This window comes from Trachurus trachurus, assembly GCF_905171665.1.
Source record: "Trachurus trachurus genome assembly, chromosome: 19".
Classification (NCBI taxonomy): Eukaryota; Metazoa; Chordata; class Actinopteri; order Carangiformes; family Carangidae; genus Trachurus; species Trachurus trachurus.
Window position 1 is genome coordinate 9,088,252 of NC_139913.1, and position 23,181 is coordinate 9,111,432.

Genomic DNA, 23,181 nt, shown 5'->3' on the forward strand with positions numbered 1-23,181 from the left:
AAACAAACGCACATCACATCCAGGAATAATTCTTTATTGAAAAACTATACAGTGTGTTTATGATCTAGTGTTTGACTGAGGTTCGTCTTTGTCCCCCAAAAAAATCAGGCTGTTTTCACAGGAACGCAGCGCGACAGGATCTCTGTGATAAACGTGTTGTTTTTACCAACCAGCTCCTGCTTCATCCTCCGGAGCGCCGCCTTCACCTCCTCCTCGCTCATGTCGGTGGCAGGAAGAGACTTGGCCTTCTCCAGGAAGTCCTGGATCAGGGTCTCCCCGACCTGAAGGAGAAAGACACCAGTTTTACTCAAACATTTTGTGTCTGTACGCCTCTTTTATGGGATATAAAATGCGATTATGCTCGATCATATATGTCTGTGCCGCGATGACAGGAGGATAAGTTGTCCTACTTGTTTGTCTGTTCGTCGTCTCTTGGCCTCGGGCTCTTCCCCCCGGTCCGACTTCTCTCCTGCCGGTTCCTGGAACTCCTCCAGCTCCACCGCCTTCTCCTTCGCCATGGCAACCACCGCCGGCGGGAAGCAAGCCAACTCGGCCACGTGGATACCGAAACTCTGGTCGCAAACACCTTGAACACACGGTTTTAGAAAATCGCTTAATGGTACCAAAAACACTTCATGGTTATCTTCTAACACCAGACTACAGCTTGATAAATAATAATAATTTTTCTGATCGATTAAAGAGTCAAATAAGTAAAAATATCAAAGATAAACTCTTTCATCTGCCAGTTAAATTAGCACTTTTGTGTTTTTTTTGGTTGTAAATATAACATTTTTACATTTGATGGATCAAATAAATGAATCAACTACAGAGAAATATCGACTGCAGTCACAGTGAGGTTTAAAAAAACATTTGCACAATCACTCCCGCTGTCTCGCATCAACGTTCATTCATGCCAGCTGCAACCGTGAATGAATGAATGAAAGTATTTGAGAAAACAGCGATTAAGTCCTGTATTGTAACGAATAAATGATGAGACTGATTGAACGCTTGTTTTCTCGCTTATTAAGAGAGTCACAAGAGAATCACTTCAGTCTCACCAGGAGAGTGAAGTCTGAATGAATGTATCTGTATGAACATCATCTGTGTTTAAAGAGCGTGAAGCTGTCACTTTAAAGGGATAGTTCACTCAAAATTGAAAAGTCCTCCGTGCCTTCTCTGAGTTATAGCGGGGCTCCGTGCAGCACTGCATGTCCATATGACGGTAGCAAACGGAGCTGCAGCTTCCGATACAAACAAGATTAAAATATAGACTTATTTAATTTTTTTCTGAACAATTTCTCATGTTGGGGCTTCAATACAAGAGGGACATTACAGACGAGCACTATGGAGGTATTTGGATGTTTTTTGTTTGACTTTTTGGACGAATAAAAGTGAGCTCCGTTTGCGATCGTCATATGGCAGTGCAGTGCTGCGCCGAGCCCCCCTGTAACTCTGAGAAGGCACGGAGGACTCTGAAACTTCTCCCAACCCTTAGTCCACATGACGGTGAGTAGATAATGAGTGAAATTTCAATTTTGAGTGAACTATCCCTTTAAAGTGACAGCTTCACGCTCTTTAAACACAGATGATGTTCATTTTGAGTGACCTATCCCTTTAAAGTGACAGCTTCACACTCTTTAAACACAGATGATGTTCATTTTGAGTGAACTATCCCTTTAACAGATCAATGATGTTTGTAATGTCAAACACTTTAGGGCAGGAGAGGCCGTGTATCGATAAACAGACATTCATTGTGTAGATCGCGGGTCCATTGAGGTTAGAAAATGAGAAATGAGGCGGTTCAACTCGTGTGTGACCACATGTCAGGCGCCTGTGTGTCCTCTGACCTGGTTTGACTCTGTAGAGCATGGTGAGCGTGTTGTGGGAGGTCAGGGCCGTGACGTGCAGGTTTTGCACAGTGGCTTGCTGAGCGGCGAGCGCCGTCAGCTCGTGGAAGTGCGTGGCGAACAGGCAGAAGCAGCCGATCTTGGAGGCGATGTGTTCGCTGATGGCCCAGGCCAGGCCGAAGCCGTCGTAGGTGGACGTGCCTCTGCCCAGCTCGTCGATGATGATGAGCGAGTTCTCCGTGGCCGAGCTGCAGGGACGAGCACGAGGGATGAAGATGAGATCAGAGCCGGTGTGTCGCTTGTGTTTAGCCGACGAGCTCGTGCGTGTGTGTGTACCTACCGCAGAATGGCGGCGGTCTCCAGCATCTCGGCCATGAAGGTGGACACGCCCTTCACCTGGCAGTCTCCGGCTCCCACCCTGGCCAGGATGCTGTCGGTCACGCTGAGCTCCGCCTTCTCGCACGGCACGAAGCAGCCGATCTGAGCCATCAGGGCGATCACGCCCACCTGACGGATGAAGGTCGACTTGCCGCCCATATTTGGTCCTGGAGAGAAGAAGAGAAGAGAAGAACGTTTACCCGCTGTAGTTTATTCTCTTTTTTTGACTTTATTTATTCACTGATAGAAGGAAACAGTAGATTGCATAGTTTTTAATACAACCTGATTTATAAGAGGGTCGGCAAAATAGTCTAAATGTCTATTGTACACTTTCTTTATTTACTTATTGTTTACTTTGATTTGCATATTTTCTGTTTTCTTAGACCTTGTCCAGCTGCTCTATTTATGTTGAGCTGTAATTTCTATTGTACAATGAGGTGCCACATCAAGACCGAAATAAACTAAACTAAACAATACATACAGTAAGTAAAAAAAAAACCCATCAACGTCTCTTCTCACCTGTGATGATGTAGAAGCTCCTCTCTCCCTGCACGAATGTGATGTCGTTGGGTATGAAGGCGGTGTCTGCGTCCGTCTCCATGCAGGGATGTCTGGCCTGCAGCAGCTCCGTGCGCCTGCAGCCGTCGGCTAGGAGACGAGGCCGGACGTACGGCACGGGAGCGGAGACGGACGCCACGGCGAAACTGGCCACTGCGTCCAGCTGCGCTATGACGTCACTCAGCGCCTGGAGGGGGTCCACGTAACCTGGTGGTTTTTAAACATCTCAGCAATTAATACGAACGATCAAACGCAGAGATGTTTGCAGCCTCAAAAACAACTGATATCTGATTAAATTAAATTAAATTTTAGATTAAATTACTATGATTATTAGGCTTGTTCTGTATACCGGTACTATATTGGTACCGGGGGCATTTAAAACGGTACTATACAGCGTGTGTGAACGAGAATGACAGAGAAAGAGATGAATGAACGGAACAATATTGCATTGATAGAAACTGCTGATAACAATTTCTCCCAAAAATTACAACTGGTCAAAATAACAAAAAAGATGCAGTGTTTTCAGACCTCAAACAATGAGGAAATATTGTCCGATAATGAAGAAAACAAGTAGATATTCATTTTTAAACAACACAACACTAAGGTTTTAAGTTAGGAAGAGTTCAGAAATTAATATCGATGGATCAATCAATTTTAAACCTGCAGCAGCAGCAGCGATTGTTTACTGATTATTTACTGATGTATATGTTATAGGTCTAAGATTTTCTATTAAAATAAAGTCAATAATGACATTTTTTGTGTTCTCTTTTTATTTGTAAAAGTATTTTTTGGTTTGTTTGTGTGTTTGGTTTTGTTCATGTTGTTTTATATATTGACTGGTTATGTTGCCCCTCTTGTTTCTTCTCTCCTGTGTCATGTGTGTTTGTTATCACCCAACTTGCAAATTAAAAGAGAGAGAGAAAAAAAGACTTATTCCTTATTAAACCGTCCATGTGGCTCAGGCGAGGTCATTTCTGTTAGATCAACGCCATAGTGACGCGACACAGTGAGCAGCATGTGAACTCTCACCTGAGGAGATGTTGATTATCTCTTTGACGATAGCATCCTGCGCCTCCTCGTACTCCTCCCTGCTCTTGGTGTACTCCTCGTTCAGCGAGCTCAGTTTACTGTGGACACGTGAAAGGAGGAGCGCAGGCTGTCAGCTGACAGGAGGAGTATGACAATTTTCAAATGTCTAACATCTGACACCGACCTGTTTGTGAAACGCACTCCGTTCTTCTGAACGTCCAGCGTGGTGAACTTCTTGTTGTTCCTCAGGCTCTTCTCCTCCTTGCAGGTGACTCTCAGGTAGAAACCCAGCATGGCGTTCGACTCCAGCTTCACCGTCTTACCGGCGTCCAGCCCTGAAACGCAAGAGTGACCACGATGAGCTCAAACTGAAAACCAAACACCACATGTCACGTCAACGTTAACATTATCTGGGTTCATAAGACAACCCAGATGTTTCTTTGCTCAGGCCTGAACCAGAGGACCAACAAAACCCTCAATTTGGATGTAATAATGTTGCTACAGTCTGAAACTAAATTTTTTTGTTTTTACTTAAATCAGATGGTTAAGTTGTGAAACAATACGCTTCAAATCTAACTTGTGTTTTCTCACAAGTTTTACAATTCACATGAAACTATCAAATATCTGGTTAAACCAATTTAATTTTCCTATTAACAAAATATTAATTCATCATGCTCAAGTGCTGTTATTGTTATTGTTGCTAACAAAAAGGAACAGGAAAGAAATACTGTAGAGAAATCTAGTTAACAACACTGCACACAAATAAATCTGAACTTATTAAAAGGGAAAACACAAGAGTGGAATAAAAAAAAACAACCTCATCTTCACATGAAGTTTCATTGCTATCTTTCTCTGTTGCATAAATCTTTATTGCACTAAACCACAGTGGGAATAAATGGTTTGAGCCATGATGAAATGAGAATATGTGACAACATCTACAACACCGAACGACCCTAAAGGCATCACAGACATACAGACATGTGGAAAAAATTAGGACACCCCATTTGGTTTACGTCAAACACGTCCTCTGTCCCGGTGTCCAAATAACTCGGTTTTAGACTCATCTGCCCAGAGAACATGATCCCAGAAGTCCTGGTCTTTGTCTGCGTTCTCTCTGGCAAACTTAGAGAGAAAAGGTTTCCTCCTTGCACACCTCCCATGCAAGTTACACTTGTGCTGCAGTTTCTTTCTGATTGTAGAGACTTAGACTTTCACTTTCACAACAGCACATTACAGTACATAGAACGGCTGATTTGAAATAGTTTTGAGTTTTTTAAATACCTTACCAGGCTCATAAGCCATAAGCCAAAACCTTATTTTTCTCAAGATTTTGGTCCCAAAATGGCTTGTTTGGGGATAAACTAACCTATATTCAACAGCCAATTACTCAAGACTGGAACAAGTTAGAAACACACAGTTTTTTTGCTGGAAAGTAGAGACTCTCTTCTTTAATTTGATGGATTGAATGTGTATATAATAGTAGCCTACATAATATATGGTGGGGCTAAAAAGATCAGTCAAAAAGCTGAAAGTAGCTGGTGTGAAAAGGGCTGGCAGTGAAAGAGTTAAATATCCATATGTCCAAATACGTGTGTGTAAAAAACAAAACAACAACAGACAAAAAACACAGGCTTTCATAGAGTGTCCTAGTTTTTTTTTTTTTTTTTTACATGACTGTATATAATAGTCATGATACAAATATTTCCACCATCAGCTGCTGATGGAAGAAGTGTCAACACTGTGGTGAATGATGTGACGAATCCCTCTGCAGAAATCATTACCTTCAACGATTCTAAGAAAAACCAAAGGAAATTAGACTTTTTTTTTTTACTTCCTTTCTTCCTTCTCTCCTTTCTTTGGTCATGAAGGTCGTTAAGTCTGCAGAGTTTATTACATTTAAGAACCTAGTTTTATTAGACGATCATGGTGCTGTCGGCTTATTGTGTCTTTTCTATCACACAACATCTTGAAACACAGTCTCACACTTTGTTGTCAGGAACAGTTGTGTCACACATGTGTCTCTGTGAGATGAACAGATGTGTGTTGTGTTGATGTTGTGTGTAAATCACCTAGATCTCTGGCGGCGCTGCTCAGCACCGCCTGCATGCTCTTCTCCAGCGCGTCCATCTTTTCCCTCAGCTCGCTCAGCACCGGGTCAAACGACGCCTTCACCAGGAATTCGTGGTGGTCGATCTGCACGGACAGGGAGATGGATGATGCTGATGTTAACAGAATAAAAAACACACAGCACAGAACCACATTTTTGTGCCGGAGAAATGTGTAAAAAGAGAAAAAGAAAGACCTGGTTCATGTCCAGAGTGGTTTCGATCATCTCCTGATACTTAGTGAAGTCGGTCAGCAGATCTCTGAGGGGGGCGAGGAACACGGCCTCCAGCAGAACCTCGTAGCTCCCTACAACACAGACACACACACACACAGATTAATGGATACTTAGTGTATGTGTTAATACTGGAAATGGGTCAATGACGTGATGCAACCCAATGTCTAGTGGTGTAACCTGTATTTTCTCATAAAAATCTGACTATATACAGGGAAATAAATCTGGACTCAAATGTGGAATTAATTTAATTCACTTTTTCAAAGCAACACCATGTTTCTTAACAATTTTTTTTACATAATCTGTCACATTATTTTGAAGAAAAGCAGTGGTTTTAGGATAAGTCCTGCTCAGTGTTGCTAAAATGCATTAAAATTCAAATATAGAAATACAGAAAAATCATTCTTATGTTACACCATTTAAGATTTTCTGGGGTATTCAGTCTTACTTTCGTTAAAAAAAAAAAAATGTTAAAATGACATAAAACTAACATAAATACAAATAATACATATTAACAAATCTGATGCTTTTAAAACAATTTTTTAAAGATATTTGTGAATTGCTCATCTTACCAACCCTTATTTGTTACTGATGGCTAGAAAATCTAATCGCTTCTATTCATGTTTTCAGATGACCTGGCATGATGGATGACAACACATGTGCCACTTCTGGTTGTATTGTTTTACTAAGTGTGTGTCCACTTAAGAAGAAATTAAAAAACAAACAAGCAAACAAAAAAAAAAAAACTACTACCAGGTATCAGTGATTCTCTTTCGCCGATCAGAGGGTCAGACTCATGCAAACGCACACATGACATCTTATAACCAGGAAAATCATATGTGAATGAAGCAGTGTTGTACAAAATGTCATCTTGGAAGTCATTACTAATTGGATTTGAATGAGCCACAACAGCTGAAGACCATGTGTCAGACGACGACTTCAGACACAGACAAAGAAAGTGTGTTCCTGGTCGGCTCAGGGGAATCAAAAGTAGAGCGGCGGATCGAGGAGACTTGATTAAAATGTTACCTCAGTGTTGATTCAAACGCTCCAGGTCTGTGTGAGTGTACCTGAGTATCTCTCCAGGGCTGCGACGAGGGCCGGGATGTGGCTGACGGCCTGATAGACCCGGTAACAGTCCTGCAGCGTCGCGCTGTGGCGGTGGAACTTCTTGGCCATCCGGTGAAGGTCAGGGAAGCGGCGCAGCAGGTCCTCCTGACAGGTCTGCCTGAGCTCCGAGTCACACACGAAGCTCTCCACCAGGTCCAGCCTGCACACACACACACAATAAAAAAATAAAAGCATCCACAAAATTTGTCATACGAGTGCAATTAATTTCATGTGCATCTATCAATAGTTGCACGTCAACAAGGCAGCTACAATACAACACTTAAATGTCACTATAATGTTTCTTACACTCAACACTTTATCTATTCAATTCAATTCAATTCAATTCAATTTATTTGAAGTGGGACAGTGCAAGTTCATGAACAAACATAAAATCGTAAACAAGCCGGATTGTAGCCACAGGCTAATTTCCATCCGCTGTCCCATACATAGATGTTCCCTGGTACAAAATACAATAAATAAAAACAAAAGCATTCGGTGCCGTAGTACGACAGTACTTACAAAAGTGCAACCGTGTCATGGGATAATTCATATCGGTGCATTTTTATCTACTTTTTTAAGTTTCATTCTGGATAAAACTGCTTCAAACTATCTACTGTGATCCAACCAAGAAAAACAAAGAGCTACAGCTGAAATATTTGTTGATTAATCGGTCAGCCAACAACTATTTATAAAGATATGATGCTAAAAACTATTCTTGTTCCTATTGTCCATTCTTTTTTGGTGTCAAAAATTTTACTGGAATCTTGGACGACGTCCACGTCATGTTTTTGTCTGAAAGTGAATCATTAATCAATGTATGTTAAATGTTTGGCAAATCATCAGATAATGATAATAACCATTATTATTTACAGACTTTCAATACATAAACACAGGTCTCATTACACTTCAGTGTAGGGATGCAAACAATTAATCGACTATCGATTAATTGTCGATAAGAATTTAATCGATTAAATTAAATTACTTGCAATTAATCGTTCCTTTTCAATGGGAGTTTTACTGTGAAATGTAAACAAGCAAAGCTGACATAATGTAGCGGATCTCTGTGTAAACGTGTGCAGCGCACTGCAGCACTCAAGGGAGAGAGGGAGAGGAGGTGAAAAGAGACAACAACACCTGTTGTAGCTTTACGGGACTCAGGCTGTACCATCGCTAACACACAGACGACCAGTGAGTAACGAGTCAAAAAGCCGCCGACACGGAGCTGCCTGAGGAGTTGTAATGCAGCCTGACCGCAGCTCAAACCCACGGTGCCTCAGCACGGCGACCAAGCTTTGATAAACACACCGGATCTGCGCTGGTTTACAGTATCCTTCCGTAGTTTAGCCGGTCGCTACCAGAGCTTAATTTTAAAAAAGAAAAAGAAAAAAAAAGCGCTCGTTGCGGTGCCGCGGAGAACAGCGCGTGTGTCCACGCTGTGTTGGTTTATGTAACTTGAGGGGACAAATGAACCACATGTTTATTGTCATGCATTGCTGACCTGGGCATTGTTTCTCATTAAATTAGAAAACCCTTTCCTATCATTCCCCTTTTCCGTGCATGGTTGAAGGAGACTGGCTCGCATCCACACTCCCACTCCCTCCTGCGCCGACATGTCACCTTAAGTCACATAAACCTGTACGGGTGTGTGGACACAACCACCTATATTGTTGTCAGCGCCTCATCACCGCTGGTGTTTAAAAGGCTCCGTTCTTTCTGCAGTCAGGTTAAAGCGCACATCCGCCGTGTTGGTAAACAAATAATCCCTCTGTATCAACGGAGGAAACCGTGCTTGATCAGCTTGGGTTGGAGGTGGTGTGAGTGCGGGCCAGCGGGGACAGGGAGGGGGCATTAGAGCTTCAGCGCGGTACAGAACAACTGGCCCTAGTGTGAGTGCGTCCTCTTTGTGGCCGCTGCGAGCGCCACACGGGCTTTGCCTTTCAGCAATCAAGCGCTGTTTTTGTCTTTGTTAAAAACAATAACAGCAACAGCTGTCGGCAGCTGAGATCGCTGTGCCGTCACCATAGAAACGCAAGACGCATTACGGCTCATTCGCAAAATACTTTTCATTGGAAACAGATGCAAATAGCAATTGCACTTTTCGAAGTTTCAGAAATATCGCTTTTATTTTGCGAAAATCTGTAATGGAAACACAGCTCTCTCATCTCATCTCATTATGATAGGACTTCAACCTCAGAGCTCTCTGTCCCAATAACGTGCTACTTAAACATTTTCATTGTGCTGTGCTCTTAAAATAAACTAACAAATACTAGTGTAAGTCCATAAGGAATGTTGATCTTAAATTTTCCCCTTAAATTTAGGTTCTCAGGAAAATCGCCGCTTATCAATTAATCGATCATCGATCGATAAGGTCTATCAACTATCGATTAATGAATTACTCGATAATTTGCATCCCTACTTCAGTGTTAACTTCAATTCAGTTTACTTCTGAAACTAAGACTGATCCAAAATGCATCTTAAACAGAAAGACGTAAAAGCTCAAGGTTCCCGCACTATTTTAAAAATCTTAACCCATTTTAAGAGTTCATTTAACTTTTGTTTTTATTCTCTTGTAAACAATGATTTGAAGCAGAGGTGGAGCAGAAAATGCAGTGAATGCTGCTCAGGAAGGTCCAACAGCACAAAATAAAAACAAGACTATTTAATCATGGATTCAAAAATGATGTTGTTTAGCTTAAATTATTGAATTCTATATCAAAAATTAGTGGAATTAAAATATCAGATCTTTATGTCAGTTTTACCTCTCCTCTATTTTAGTTTTGTCCATGAGCGGCTGTTTGATCCACTGGTTGACCAACCGCTGGCCCTGCGGCGTACGACACTTGTTCAACAGGCCGGCCAATGAGTGAGCTCCGCTGGTGTCGTCAGGCGAACCCTGGAGGATACAGTTAAAAACCACATGATTCAAAGCCCCTTAACGTGTAATATGATGAACATCTCACATGGCTTCTGTAACACACTGCAAACCAACACACTGGACCATAAACTTAAAGGGATAGTTCAATATTTTGGCAAATTGGCCTATTGCCATAATCCCTATAGTCATAGGAGTAGGTTCGTTACCTTTAATTGTCAGTGCAAGCTATTTTTAGAACGGCGGAGCAGAGCCGCGAGCTGATTTCTTGGTTTCCCTCATCAAACTCATCAAATACACAATCCAACAACTCCAAAACGCTCTGGTGGACAAGTTGTGACCTGCACATTCACCACGTTTTGCCTCGAAAACAACTCTGTCTCATAACGTTACATTATTATCTCATAGCGTGGTGAATGTGCAGGTCACAACTTGTCCACCAGAGCGTTTTGGAGTTGTTGGATTGTGTATTTGATGAGTTCGATGAGGGAAACCAAGAAATCCCATGAGCCTCCGTAGTCTAGCTCTGAGCAGCTTGCAGCTCTGCTCCGCCGTTCTAAAAATTAAAGGTAACGAACCTACTGCTATGACTATAAGGATTATGGCAATGGGCCAATTTGCCAAAATGTTGAACTATCCCTTTAAATGTTCTTTCAAAGGTCATTGTTTTAATATTTTAACTGCAACTGACCTGGAAGAGGTTCAGAGCGCTGACGGCGGCGTTGTCCAGCCTCATGTACTGACCCAGTTCCAGAGAGGTCAGACTGAAGGAGTTGAAGTGGGACTCGTCAGAGAGCAGCTCAAGGAAACGAACCACCGCAGCCAAGCACGACATCGCCACCTGCGAATGAACCACACACACACACACACACACACAGATGTGAGTCAGTTCTGGTCACTTCTGTGTCGTTCTTGATGAAGACTTGAGAGTGAGGAAGCTCCGTCTCTTCTCCACCTGTTTGTCCAGCTCTGGCAGCGTGTTGCTGGCCACGGTCTCTCCCCTCTTGGCTCTCAGCAGCCGGTTCAGATCCTGGACCATGTCCTTGCTACTGAACTCTGCCCTCTTCCTGTCAGAGACCAGCACGCCGCCGCGCTCCACCACCTACACACACACAAACATCATCTTTACACAGTTTCAAAGAGCTTTAAAAGAGGATAAAAAGGATTCACTGCTAAAATAAAGTAAAAAGTGAAACCAAATATGATAAATAATGAAAGATCCAGGATCAATGACTGTATTTTCACATCAAACCCATATTATGACTTAAATATTTAACAACCATCCTTTCGAAATGTTTTATACATCTTAAAATACTCTGCTAGAAATAATAATTTGAGTTTGATATGTCTTTTTCATTCTGCAATGGTGGCAGGGCTGACTTTATTTTATCTTATCAGCATTACAACTGGTAATAAATCTTTCACTGTGTCAGTTTTTAAACATTTATTCAGAGCAGATGTTGCATCAAACTGCCCTTGCTAAAAATAAATAAATGAAGTCACACTGAGCTGAATTATATTTTGCAAACCTCTCGTAGTTTGTTGCCGTCGGCGTTCCCCTCGCCCTGCGCCAACAGACACTCTTTGGGGCCGAGTTGAACGAGCAGAGACTCCAGGTTGGAGAAGATCTCGTTATCCGGAAACTCGCACACTCCCATCGTCCTCTGGGCGGCGTCCACGTATCCGACCCCGACCACGCGCTGTCCGTCGGCTCCCGTGGCAAAGCGCACGGCCACAACTCCCGCGCAGCCCTCTGCTCCGGTCCCACCGCCACCGAACAGGATCTCCTCGAACTGGGTCAGGTTTCCTGGGGAGGCCTGAGTGTGGAGGGGACAAACGGGATAGTTGAGGAGGAGGAGGGAGGATGACGGAGAGGTTTTTTCCCCCCCCAAAAAAGGTGAAGGAGTTAATAAACCACCTTGTACTCGATCCTCCAGTCGTGCTCCTTGCTGCTCTTGCTGTGGTTCTTGTACACTTCCACTCTGTACTGCCTCACCAGCAGCAGGTCTTTAACAAAGGCCTCGAAGTTCATCTTGCTCAGGACCACGCCCTCCAGCTTGCGACTCCCTGTTAACCAACAAACATTAATATTAGAAACAACTTCAGAGATCAATTTATTTATAACATTAGATCCATTAATGACTTGTTCCTTTAGAGGTATGTCATCTCTTTTTGCAGATTAAACTCACAGGATGCATGATATACGGTGGCAAACTCACTTTAAGAAATGCGACATGCTGCACTTGTGACCTGACACGAGACACGAACGGCACAAATGCCTTTTCAAACTATTTGTTTAGCATTAATATATTGAAAGGCACTGAATTTAATACAAACAGCAAAAAACCCAAAAGACACATTTGAAATCTGTGGGTTGAGAGGACAGAGAGTCGTCACCTAATTAATATTCACAGCAATAAGACAAGACAGACGTCAATTAATGTCTGAAATTAAATGATGAAGCTTGAACTAAATACTGGACTTCCTGATGCAGAACTTATTTAGATTTAACTTTTTTTGAGTCCTTATTCCCACAGGACCTCAATTAGCTCATAATTAGGTTATAAATAGTATGTTTTTATTGGTTAGTTATATTGAGCATAGATATGTGTGTGTGTTTTTTTTTTTTTAAAGATACAGTGAATAACATCATAGTAATATCATAGTAATCTTATATAAACACACACAACTCCTGACAGTGCTGGTCCTAACTGCTGCTCATGAGATTTATCTTGTAGAAACATAAAACTAAACCCTCTGATGTATTACAACAAGAAAATAATCCACATACTGTAATAGATTAACGTTTCACTCAGATTAACCTCTATTGCTCCTCTCTGCTCTGAGCTTTGGCAGCAGTAAAGTTTTTAAAGTTTTAATAATGCATCAACAGACTCAGTAGGAAATGTAATATTATACAATACATTTATTTACAATGGTTCGCATCCGTGGCCTGACTGTTATAGATTTTGGATGTTGCTATAAAGGAATTGGACGTTTCTTCTCATATGACACTGATTTCTTCACTCATGCATTCATCTAGCAATGTTGTTTGTTTCGCCTCTCTCACGTGAATGCGGTGGCGGCCAGATAGGTAAATCCAGAGTTAACTGAACCATTAAACCACCTTTCTAGTACAGGAAGTCGACAGTAGGTCGGGCCGATGTTAGGTTAAATTCATCCAAACAAAGTAGAGCTACGTTTAGTTTGACGAACCTGCTGCGTAGCACAGGCCTCAGGTTTGCAGCTAAGCTAACTACAAATGTATTTATGCATTTGTAGTTAGCTTAGCTTGACACGCAGCTAGCCCGCAAATGCAAACTCAAAACAAAAACTCAGCTAGCTGCATGTTTAGCACAGGCTATGGATGCTAAGAATACCTGAGCCCAAATACTTGATGACCCCATTCGTCTTGAAAACTTCTTTCGCCGCGAATATGGCGTCTTTCCCGTGAACGGTGTAGTAGTCGTTACGGTCAAATATTCTGAAGGTGGTGTCCGGTTTCTCCGGCATCGAGAAAATGAAGTTAAGGAAGCCATGCTCGGCTGCACTGTCCATAGACAGGTTCTGCTTCGGTTGCACCGCCATGCTGGAATCTCCCGCCACCGCCGGGGACAAACAGGAAGTAACGTCATGTCACTGTGGGCTGTTCCCATGGAGACGCGGTGGCAGGATGAGGAAGTAGTTCCACTTTTTGTGTGTTTTTCTTTTGTTTTTAATCGTGTTTATGTTAAAACTGTATCGTCTTCTGTAAACAAAAAGCTATTAAAACAAATAAAACATTCAGATATCTCTTTAATGTTTTCATATAAGTTATTTCCTATATATTTATTTACTTTTTTCTCTCTTTTCTTTTCTTACTTTGTTCAATGTAGCTAGGACATTCTTTTCTTGCTGCTATTCTATTGGGCAGAAAGAAAAAAAAAGTAGTACATAATTAGGTCAATACTATTGAATTATGTAGCCTATTGAGCTGCTATGCTAATTCCTGTTGTCTATTTTGAGTGTGTTTTTTTCTGTCATGTTTTTAACAATATATTTCTCTCCTTAAAAAAACAAAACAAAAAACTACTATTTTTCCTTTCAGTTCAACATGTGAAAGCCCTTTATCAGTAGGCCTAAGAAACAGCAGTGTAGGCTATAAGATATTAGTGGGGTGAAAAGGTATGTTGTTTAAAACAGAGAGTGTTTGTTTGCATCTGGAACTTGTTTGTGTCATTCCAGGCCGACAAAACATTCATCACTGACTTAAAAGAAAATGTTACACGGATAACACGAGTAGGCCTACTGAGCCTGCCTTCTAAGAAGAAGAAAAAGAAAAATACTTTATTCATCCCCTGGAGGGAAGTTCAAATTGTCCAGCAGCTTACATAACCTAAAATGATATTATATAAATGCCATGTAAATATGTAAAGCCTAACAAATGCCATTGTGTATTTTGATGTATGTATTTTGATTAAGGATTTCCTGAATCTGTCTGTACTGCAGGTCAGGGAGATGAGTCTGTTACTGCGGCTGCTCCTCTGACCTGTGAGAGTCCTGTGTAGGGGGTGTTTTCGGGGCCCGAAGGTGTACTCTACTTGTATGACTGAACCCACTCAATATCCACCTCATCCACAGTCACGGGCCGCAAGGATCTCTTGGACCTGCCAAAATCAATACTCATTTATTTGGTCTTTGAAGTATTAGGTAACAACTCAACTCAACTCAACTCAAAATGTATTTATAGGCTATAGCACATTTAAAAACAACCTTAGTTGCCCAAAGTGCTGCACAACATACATAGAGTCAAGTGCTAGCAATATAGATAAAAACAGCATAAATCATCAACATAGATAGATTAACAATAAAATAGGGCAATAAGAACAATTACTAAGATAAGGTAGCCTAAAACAAATAAAAGCTATAGCTACTAAAATATGAAAATAAGAGGTCAGGGTGTCAGAGTGAGTTGAAGGCCAGAGAGAAGAGGTGGGTCTTAAGAGTGATTTAAAACTTGGGGTCACAACTGAAAATGCACAAGTTGTTCTTGTTGCACCAGTCTGTGAACGCCCCCACCAGGTCCCTGTATTCATCTTCCTGTCCCTTCTTCACTAATGCCACAATGGTCATCGTACTTCTGAACATGTCAAGATTCAGATTTAAATGTCAATCCGCAAGTCCCTGATTCCTGCTGGCCTCTCCACTTTGGGAACAGGCACCAGGCATGATGTCTTCCAGAGAGAACAGGGATCCTACATGTCTGAAGGCTCAGGTTGAAGATGGTACGGAGAGGCACAGCCAGCTGGGCAGCACAGTCCTTTAGGAGAGAGTGTCAATGGGTGAGGGGCCGTTGGGTGGGGCCAGGGCTGGTGGAGTGGTCGCTGGGTGGGGCAGGACCGGTGGAGGGGCTGCTGGGTGGGGCATGCAGGTGGAGTGGTTGCTGGGTGGGGCAGGACCGTGGAGTATAAACAAAGACAGGTGTGGCTCATTAGAAAACGCTCTGCTACACTAAATGGAATGGAGCCTTAATTAGTATCCTTGGTAACACCTGTACTTGTCTCTGAAAATGTCTATATCTATTCTATTTCATATATTTGAATTACTTTATTGTATTATATTGATGTTTATTATAAATGGGAGACAACACGCTCAACTCACATGAACAAAAACTGGGAGCTGAATTTCTAATGAGGTATAAAGTTCAAAGAATGTAAGAAACAGCACTCCAAGTTTAAAGATTGATTTGCCACACAGATGTTTCAGGTCTCTAGCCCTTCCTCATGAATCAAACAAACAATACACAGCACTCGCAGGTGCCCTTAATTATAAATAAATCAAGACTGACTCAGCTTGTCCATCACCACAGTCATGAGTGTCAGATAGTCACATGAAACATAATGGAAAATTTGGTTCATGATTTTTCCATGTGTATTGTTTGCCAGGTCACACTGAGGAAGGGCTAGACCCAAAACGTATATGTGGCAAATAAATCTTTAAACATGGAGTGCTGTTTCTTATTCTTTGAACATTATACTGATGTTTGTCATTTTAATCTAATCAATTATTTATTTTGGTTATGATTTGAATCTTTGACTGTAGGGGATATATTTGTACAATGATTTAGCCTATTTGTTCTGATGAAAATATTGTTTTTAAAAAAGATAGTCCATTTGTACTGGCTCAAAAATGTGTTGTAATTATTGCAAATGCTTTATTATCAAATCATCACAACAATAACAAATCTACTTTGACAAGCACTGCAAAAAGCTAGAAACTATAAAATCTCAGGCTTAGTGTAAAACTGGAGGTAAATCAATTTTACATTAAGTGTCAGTGACAAAGTGGAAACTGCATTCTGGGAATGTGTGACATCCAGGCCACTTCTTTCACACAGGATTTGTGGAAAGACATGCAGATAGGATTTCAAGAAGCTGCATGACTAATGTCATCAGCTACAAACCTTCACTTCCATTGTCTATTGTCAACTCCGTCTGTGAGCATGTGACACAGTTGATTTACGAGTGATAAAAGAAAAAGTGTGTTATTCTACAGGACATTATCATCTCATCACACCAGAATATTGGCAAACCTAGTCCAGGTGTAAGTGCACGGTCTATTTCTTAAGAAAATATTGCAATTTCATCCTCTAGGCGTCAAGAAATTTCACTCAAAAGCCACAAATGTAAAACCTGATCCTGGCACTGTAGGAAAAGTAAAAAAAACAACAAAGTAGTTAGGATATATCTTCTAGGAACTGAATGAACCAAAGTCTATAACAAAGTTAGTGACTCAGTACATTTTCACTAGACAAGTCAAGATTTTGATCTGTTGATGAAAGTCATTTGGATTAATCCTCTAGCCACCATGACGGAGGATCTGAGAGGAGTTACAAATATTGACACTTTCAAATGTAGGTTAAAAACCCATCTCTTTAATCTGGCATTTATATTATAGTCTCATAGTTATTTTATTCTATTCTACAGTTTTACAGTCTTCTATTTTAATACTTTCTTCTCTTTTATTGTTATCTTTCTTATGAGTGTTTTTATAATTTGTTCTATCTTTCTATCCTGTATTGTATTCTATTTATTACATTCTTATTGTTTTTTATATTTTATCATATTTTGCGTTTTTATCTTACTATTGCTATATTTTATTCTTGTTTTTCATCTTCGTGCATTAGTCTCCACATCATTCTTCTTGTTTCACTTCTTATACTTTTTCAATCAAAATGTAAAGCACTTTGAACAGCATGTATTTGCTTTGAAAGGTGCTATAAAATTTGATTGATTGATTGATGACTGTATGTGATTTGCCTGTACAAGTACTTTTTTTTAATCTTAATTAAGAGAGAGCACCAAAATTTGGTGCTCCAAATTTTAACAGTGTGTGTGATGGTTTAAAGTATAAATCCTTTTTGGCTATGGAGAATTAAGGGTCAGCTGTGGTGGCATTACATCTGAACTGTAAATTACTACAGCGGTCACACACCATAATAAAACAAGAGCTGGGGGTCATGAGCCTGACAGCAAAATTTGATTTGCTGCTCATGAGTTGGGGGAATTCAAGTAAAATACCCCTTAGTGTGTGACCTGTAGGTCAAAGGGAGATTAAAATCTCAACCATAGAGGATATCCTGTTCAGTGGCTGCATTTCAAATCAAAGATGAATACATATGAATTTGCTGTTTTTGCCTATACAATTTTAACTGAACACACAAATCGGCCAAGAGAAAATACTTAAAAAAAAGAAAAAAGAAAGTAACATTGACTAATTCTGACCAATATAGTTAATACATATTAATGTTAAATAGAGTGAAAGGCTGTTTAGAATCAGGCTAAATAAATATATGCATATGTATATGACAACATGATTAATATTTGCTCATCAATTGTGAATCTTTTAAAACATCAGCTGAAAAGTTCCTGCAAACTTCCAGTGATGTTGGACAAAACTAACTGTTTTCTGTGCAATAATTAATGCAAGACATTATATACGTTTATATGCATCTCCCCCTCATTTGACCTCATTATCTGTCTTTTGCAAGTTTAAAGTTCATACTTAGGCTACATATTTCTACATTTTCCTTTTAGCTATATGTTGTGGTATAAGGCCGGATTATATTTCTTCATTTTTCTTCATCTTTTGTTTTTGTTTGTTTGTTTCATATTGTTCACACAGAACTTGTTTTGCAAAGAATCTGAATCAGAAACTTCTTTCACCTTCTTTGCTGAGGGTAGAAACTAATAACTCTAATTTACTGTCCAGTGAGGATCAATAAATTAATCTGACTCTGATAATTATTCTGATATGAGGATTTAGCTGGTGGGAAATGATCCACTTGAATAGTTTCATTTGAACAACTTAAGTGTCATAATAATTTCAGATAAACTCTGACCCTGCAATGTCCAGTATTGAGTGATCACATATTATTGACCTATTTTGTTTTCCCCTCAACTTATTGTTTATGGCTTTTGGAAACTTTCAAGGGAACATATGCAGGCTACTGTTACTGTGACCTTTTACACAGCTCAAAAATTGGATTTTCACGGACATTCAGGGTAAAAGACACACAACAAGCCTGACTGCAAAAAAAAACAAACAAACACACATGTTTGATCTTCACATGCGGTCATGAGTTAACTTTCTAGCAAACTAAAACAATCAGAACTAATTCATGGGGAACGGGTGATGGGTGTCAAGTGATGACAGATGCTGAGAGAATTGGTTGCATGCGCCGGTCAGTTTCTGAAGAGGTGCTCTCTTCTCTGTTGACATTTAACGCTGCTGACGAAACTCGGTGTTTTGACGTAGGCGACGCTTTGACAAATGGGAAACGGATGCGCACGCGGGCAGCCGGTTTGAGGCTTTATAAACCGGGTGTGCACGGGCAGTAGGAGTAGCCTGACCACCAGCAGGAAAGAAGAACTGAGCTCTAGGACCTCTCTGCCTCTCTCTCTTCATCCCTCCGTCTCTCTTCTCCAGAGCCACAAAGCGCTTCGACATGAACGGCCACTGCAACGGAAAGGTCAAGGACGTGGTGGAGGAGTTCCACTGCAACAACGGCTTCAGCAACCTCATCATCGACACCAAGGCGCCCGCAGTGCACCGCAAGCACGAGACCTCCCGCAAACAGGACGAGGACAAGTCCCACTTGCCTGCGCTGGAGGCCGCCTACACCAGCATCCTGCGGGAGCTCGGAGAGGACACGGACCGCCAGGGGCTGCTGCGCACGCCGCTGCGAGCCGCCAAGGCCATGCAGTTCCTCACCAAGGGTTACCACGAAACCATCGACGGTGAGTCCACTGGTCCCCTTTTGTTTCACCTTGAATATTTAATGTGGTCATTTGCTGGGGGAAAATGTGCATCCACCCTTTTCTTTTTTACTGGTTTCTGTAGTTTGGTCTTGCATTGAAATGCAATGAGCTGTAAGACTGATACTGGAACACCTTATCTCCACAAAAGTGAGAATTTGTAAAGGATTTTAAAAAGGAGATTTCATATAGTCGATTCATAAGTTTGTAGAAAAGAAATCAGCAACCACTTTGTGTAGACTTTAGCTACTTTAAAGCACTTTAAAGTTATTAGCTGGAGCCTTATACATGAGTCATGAAGGTCCTACAGCAATTCAAAAGTATTACAGCTCTTCACATGTCACAGACAAACTTCAACCATATTTTTCTGGCCTTGACTTTAGACCATGTTTCTTAATAATATATATTTTTTTATTGTCTTCCTTGTGTCCTCAGATATCTTAAACGACGCCATATTTGACGAAGACCATGATGAGATGGTGATTGTGAAGGACATCGACATGTTTTCCCTGTGTGAGCATCACCTGGTGCCTTTTTTTGGGAGGGTAAGTTTTTTATTTCTGGTTTTATTATCAAATATGAAATCCACTTTAAAAGCGATTAATATCATAATGGTGTGTTTGAGTGTGTATGTGTGTGCTTTTCACTGAATCCATCATTTACTGTCTTTTTCTCTGATTATTTGACTTCTGCTCTCATTTTTTTCCAGGTTCACATCGGCTATATTCCCAACAAAAAAGTGGTGGGACTGAGCAAGCTGGCAAGGTAACACAACACACACACACTCTCTCTCTCTCTCTCTCTCTCTCTCTGGCTGTCACTGTGGCTGTATGTTTCTGGTGTTAGTGCCGAGTGGCTGCGTTCTTCTGTTATCTCAGTGCATTGACCTGGCGGCTTAGAGCTTAAGCCCACTGGTCACATCTCGTCCCCTCATCAGACACAAGTCTAAACTCTCTGCTTTCGAGCCATGAGAAAATCTCTTTCGGACCTGTGGGAATCACCAGTTATTATCACAGCGCTGTCTCTGTCTCCTTCCTGCTCTGCCTTCCCTAAAATATTGCACCATCTCTGAATACACAAACTCCAGAACAGTGTCACAGGGTTTTTCAGGCAAACTCGCTGTGGCCGAATCTTTTTCATCAGATTCAGAGAATTCAGTGGGGTGAATCATTCACAGACGAAGGGTCTGCACAGTGTGATGGCCCAGTGTGGAGACCAGGGGTCAGGGGCTGATGCTTGTCTGTGTTTATTAAAAGATTAATCATTATTACTCTCGATCTGTAATCGCTCTGATGTGCTTTGTTTTCTGCAGGATTGTTGAGATCTACAGTCGGAGGCTTCAAGGTAAACAGCAAAAGATATTGCACAAGATAAACGGCCTTTGCACGTGACTTTTTTTTTTTTTTTTTTTTTTACCAAACAACTCGAATGCATCACGTTTACCTATGTCCATTTGTTTTGTCTCTTTCAGTTCAAGAGCGTCTGACCAAGCAGATTGCAGTGGGGATAGCTGAGGCTCTGCAGCCAAAAGGCGTAGCTGTGGTTATTGAGGCAGCGTAAGTACACACACACACAGATATAATTCTCAGTGCACCTATGAAAAAAGGCACAAGCAATAAATGACCCTCCTGCTCAAAGGTCTCTCTGCCACAGATGATCTTTATATGAGTGGTATCTTTGGGTTGCAATTGCACCGTGTCAAATGTCACTATGTCAAAACCTGGTGTCCGTATTATCAGATGGGACTTAAGTCATTCCCAGTGGTGGAGAATCTGGACACAAACAAACACAGATCCTTGAACTGAATTAAAACGAGGCTCACACAAAGTTGGCGAGGTTTACAACAAATGGCAAATATCCACATGTCATTGAACACAGGACACCTAAAAGTCCTTAAAAACACAACACACACACACCACTTGACCTTTCAGATAACTTAATTGACCATTCACATCTAATTTTATCATTTAAATAACAATAAAAGCAAAAAATAAATAAAACATACAGTAAAACTAATATAACATGCATCAAACCTCTTTGAGAATTAACAACATGAGGAGAACAGTGGGAGTTTTGTCTAATGCTGCAGCTGCTAATCCGAGCCATGTTTCCTATGTGTGTGGTTGCAGGCATATGTGTATGGTGATGCGAGGCGTCCAGAAGATGAACAGCCGCACGGTGACCAGCACCATGTTGGGGGCTTACCTAGAGGACCCCAAAACCCGGGAGGAGTTCCTGACTCTGACACGACACACTTAACAAATGTCACACACACGTGCGCGCACACACACACACACTCGTCACTCCCGAGCCTCTGTACACAGTAGCACAAAGTTGCAAAGTTCTGGAGTAACAGTGGTTCTGCATCCGACAAAGCCCATAGCAGGAAAAGTTAAGTAGATATTTTTGATGCAGGATCCGAGCCAACTCTGGAGCTCACCTCAACACACCGAAGCCTGAGCGATTCCAGCCCTGCTGTTGAAATCCATCATCCGAAATCACTGTGAACAAAATATGAAATGTGAGACCTCACAGTCTTGGTGCCTTGAGTAGATATTTTTGGCAATATTGTTTTTATAAATTATGAAATCTCAGTGCAATGTTGTAGTGTGAAAATACTTTAAGACTTTCTCCTTTTTGTTTTCCCGATGGTACATTTGCAGTGATACTCTTGAGCCTTTTCTTGCTTTATTGTTTGTTTTTGTCCTTAGAAACTGATTTTAATAATTTAACAAACTGTGTGTCAATTCTGATTCCATTTATAACTCTTTGTAATTTATGACATTTTTAAGACAAAAATCTGATTGTTGTAATATCTGTAGTCCAAAGTGTGATTGTAGACATTTCCTTTCATTGATGATAACGATAGCAGTTTTTTGAATATTCTTTGCTTAAATAAAGTGATCGAAATATGATCAAAGTTGTTGGCTGTCTTTTGTGTATGTCGATAACAGATGAAAGCCCTTAATGAAAACCAAATGGTTATATTTAACACAAGAAGTTTAGTGTGAAGAAAGTGAACTTAAAGAAACAAACACTAAACTAATGGGGTCTTTGTTCAGTTGTAGATAGTCACTCTATCTTAGCTGGCTACAACACTGTGCAACACAAATCACAAACAAGTCTTCAGTCTGTGCTGTCAGTTTTTCCCACAGGAAGCTGAATATTCTAATATCTAATATCAAATTACGTAAAATAGTTAAAGAATTGTTATGAAACAGTTGTAGATCGAATACCATTTCGCTTTTAGTGCACAGATTTAATTTATCAAGTGCACCAACATGTAACTAACACCTACTATGCACTTTTGGTGCCCCACTTCACTTGACCTTCTTGTACTTATTAAATAGATGTAGTGCTTAGTACTTAAGCCAAGGTCTCCTCTTGCACCGAAGCTTTAGGGATGTCCCTGACCTGTAAGTCACTTTGGATAGAAGTGTCTAATAAAAGAGTGATTGTAAATGCAAATACACCATTACAATCAGTACTGTATTACATGTCATGTGTGGTGTGTAGGAAATGTGGCACAGCTGCGTCTTATTTTGCATCAGTGTCAGACAACATCAGCACTGGTGACTATAATGTGTAATATGTATAGCTAAAAGGTGTAACCTGGGTTATTTTATTCTTGTCCCAGAAGGCACCATATCACAGAGTAACAGGGGCAAAAGGGAAGTGATATAACAACAGCATCCACAAGCATACAGTATAACCAATGATGGTTGTAGACACTAGATTGTAGTAAGTTTATCA

At 40.9% G+C, this 23,181-nt stretch overlaps 2 protein-coding genes across 2 annotated transcripts; one reads left to right on the forward strand and one right to left on the reverse strand.

Moving 5' to 3' along the window:
- Positions 1 to 9: 9 nt before the first annotated feature.
- Positions 10 to 13,737, reverse strand: msh2 (mutS homolog 2 (E. coli)). The gene is made up of 16 exons (XM_083993835.1): positions 13,513 to 13,737; positions 12,051 to 12,199; positions 11,662 to 11,949; positions 11,088 to 11,234; positions 10,824 to 10,973; positions 10,020 to 10,153; positions 7,221 to 7,420; positions 6,115 to 6,224; positions 5,882 to 6,005; positions 3,997 to 4,147; positions 3,813 to 3,910; positions 2,745 to 2,990; positions 2,188 to 2,392; positions 1,848 to 2,095; positions 411 to 586; positions 10 to 281 (listed from the first exon to the last, which is right to left on the reverse strand). Exons 1-16 carry the CDS (start codon positions 13,718 to 13,720, stop codon positions 105 to 107), a joined length of 2,811 nt encoding a protein of 936 aa, XP_083849961.1. The 5' UTR covers positions 13,721 to 13,737; the 3' UTR covers positions 10 to 104.
- A 5,151-nt stretch (positions 13,738 to 18,888) lies between these two features.
- gch2 (GTP cyclohydrolase 2) lies at positions 18,889 to 22,301 on the forward strand. Its single transcript, XM_083993726.1, has 6 exons — positions 18,889 to 19,410; positions 19,864 to 19,973; positions 20,138 to 20,193; positions 20,741 to 20,772; positions 20,900 to 20,984; positions 21,558 to 22,301. The coding sequence occupies exons 1-6, from the start codon at positions 19,119 to 19,121 to the stop codon at positions 21,685 to 21,687; spliced, it is 705 nt and encodes a 234-aa protein (XP_083849852.1). The 5' UTR covers positions 18,889 to 19,118; the 3' UTR covers positions 21,688 to 22,301.
- The last annotated feature ends 880 nt before the right edge of the window (positions 22,302 to 23,181 follow it).

Excerpts from the sequence above, each read along its gene's own strand:
- msh2 (XM_083993835.1), bottom strand. The coding sequence starts at position 13,720 with ATGGCGGTGCAACCGAAGCAGAACCTGTCTATGGACAGTGCAGCCGAG. Across the intron at positions 11,235-11,661 it reads ACGGCAACAAACTACGAGAG|GTGGTGGAGCGCGGCGGCGT; the intron begins GTTTGCAAAATA and ends GTGTGTGTGTAG. Across the intron at positions 6,225-7,220 it reads AGCCCTGGAGAGATACTCAG|GGAGCTACGAGGTTCTGCTG; the intron begins GTACACTCACAC and ends TCTGTGTTGTAG.
- gch2 (XM_083993726.1), top strand. The coding sequence starts at position 19,119 with ATGAACGGCCACTGCAACGGAAAGGTCAAGGACGTGGTGGAGGAGTTC. Across the intron at positions 20,194-20,740 it reads GGACTGAGCAAGCTGGCAAG|GATTGTTGAGATCTACAGTC; the intron begins GTAACACAACAC and ends TGTTTTCTGCAG. Across the intron at positions 20,985-21,557 it reads GCTGTGGTTATTGAGGCAGC|GCATATGTGTATGGTGATGC; the intron begins GTAAGTACACAC and ends GTGTGGTTGCAG.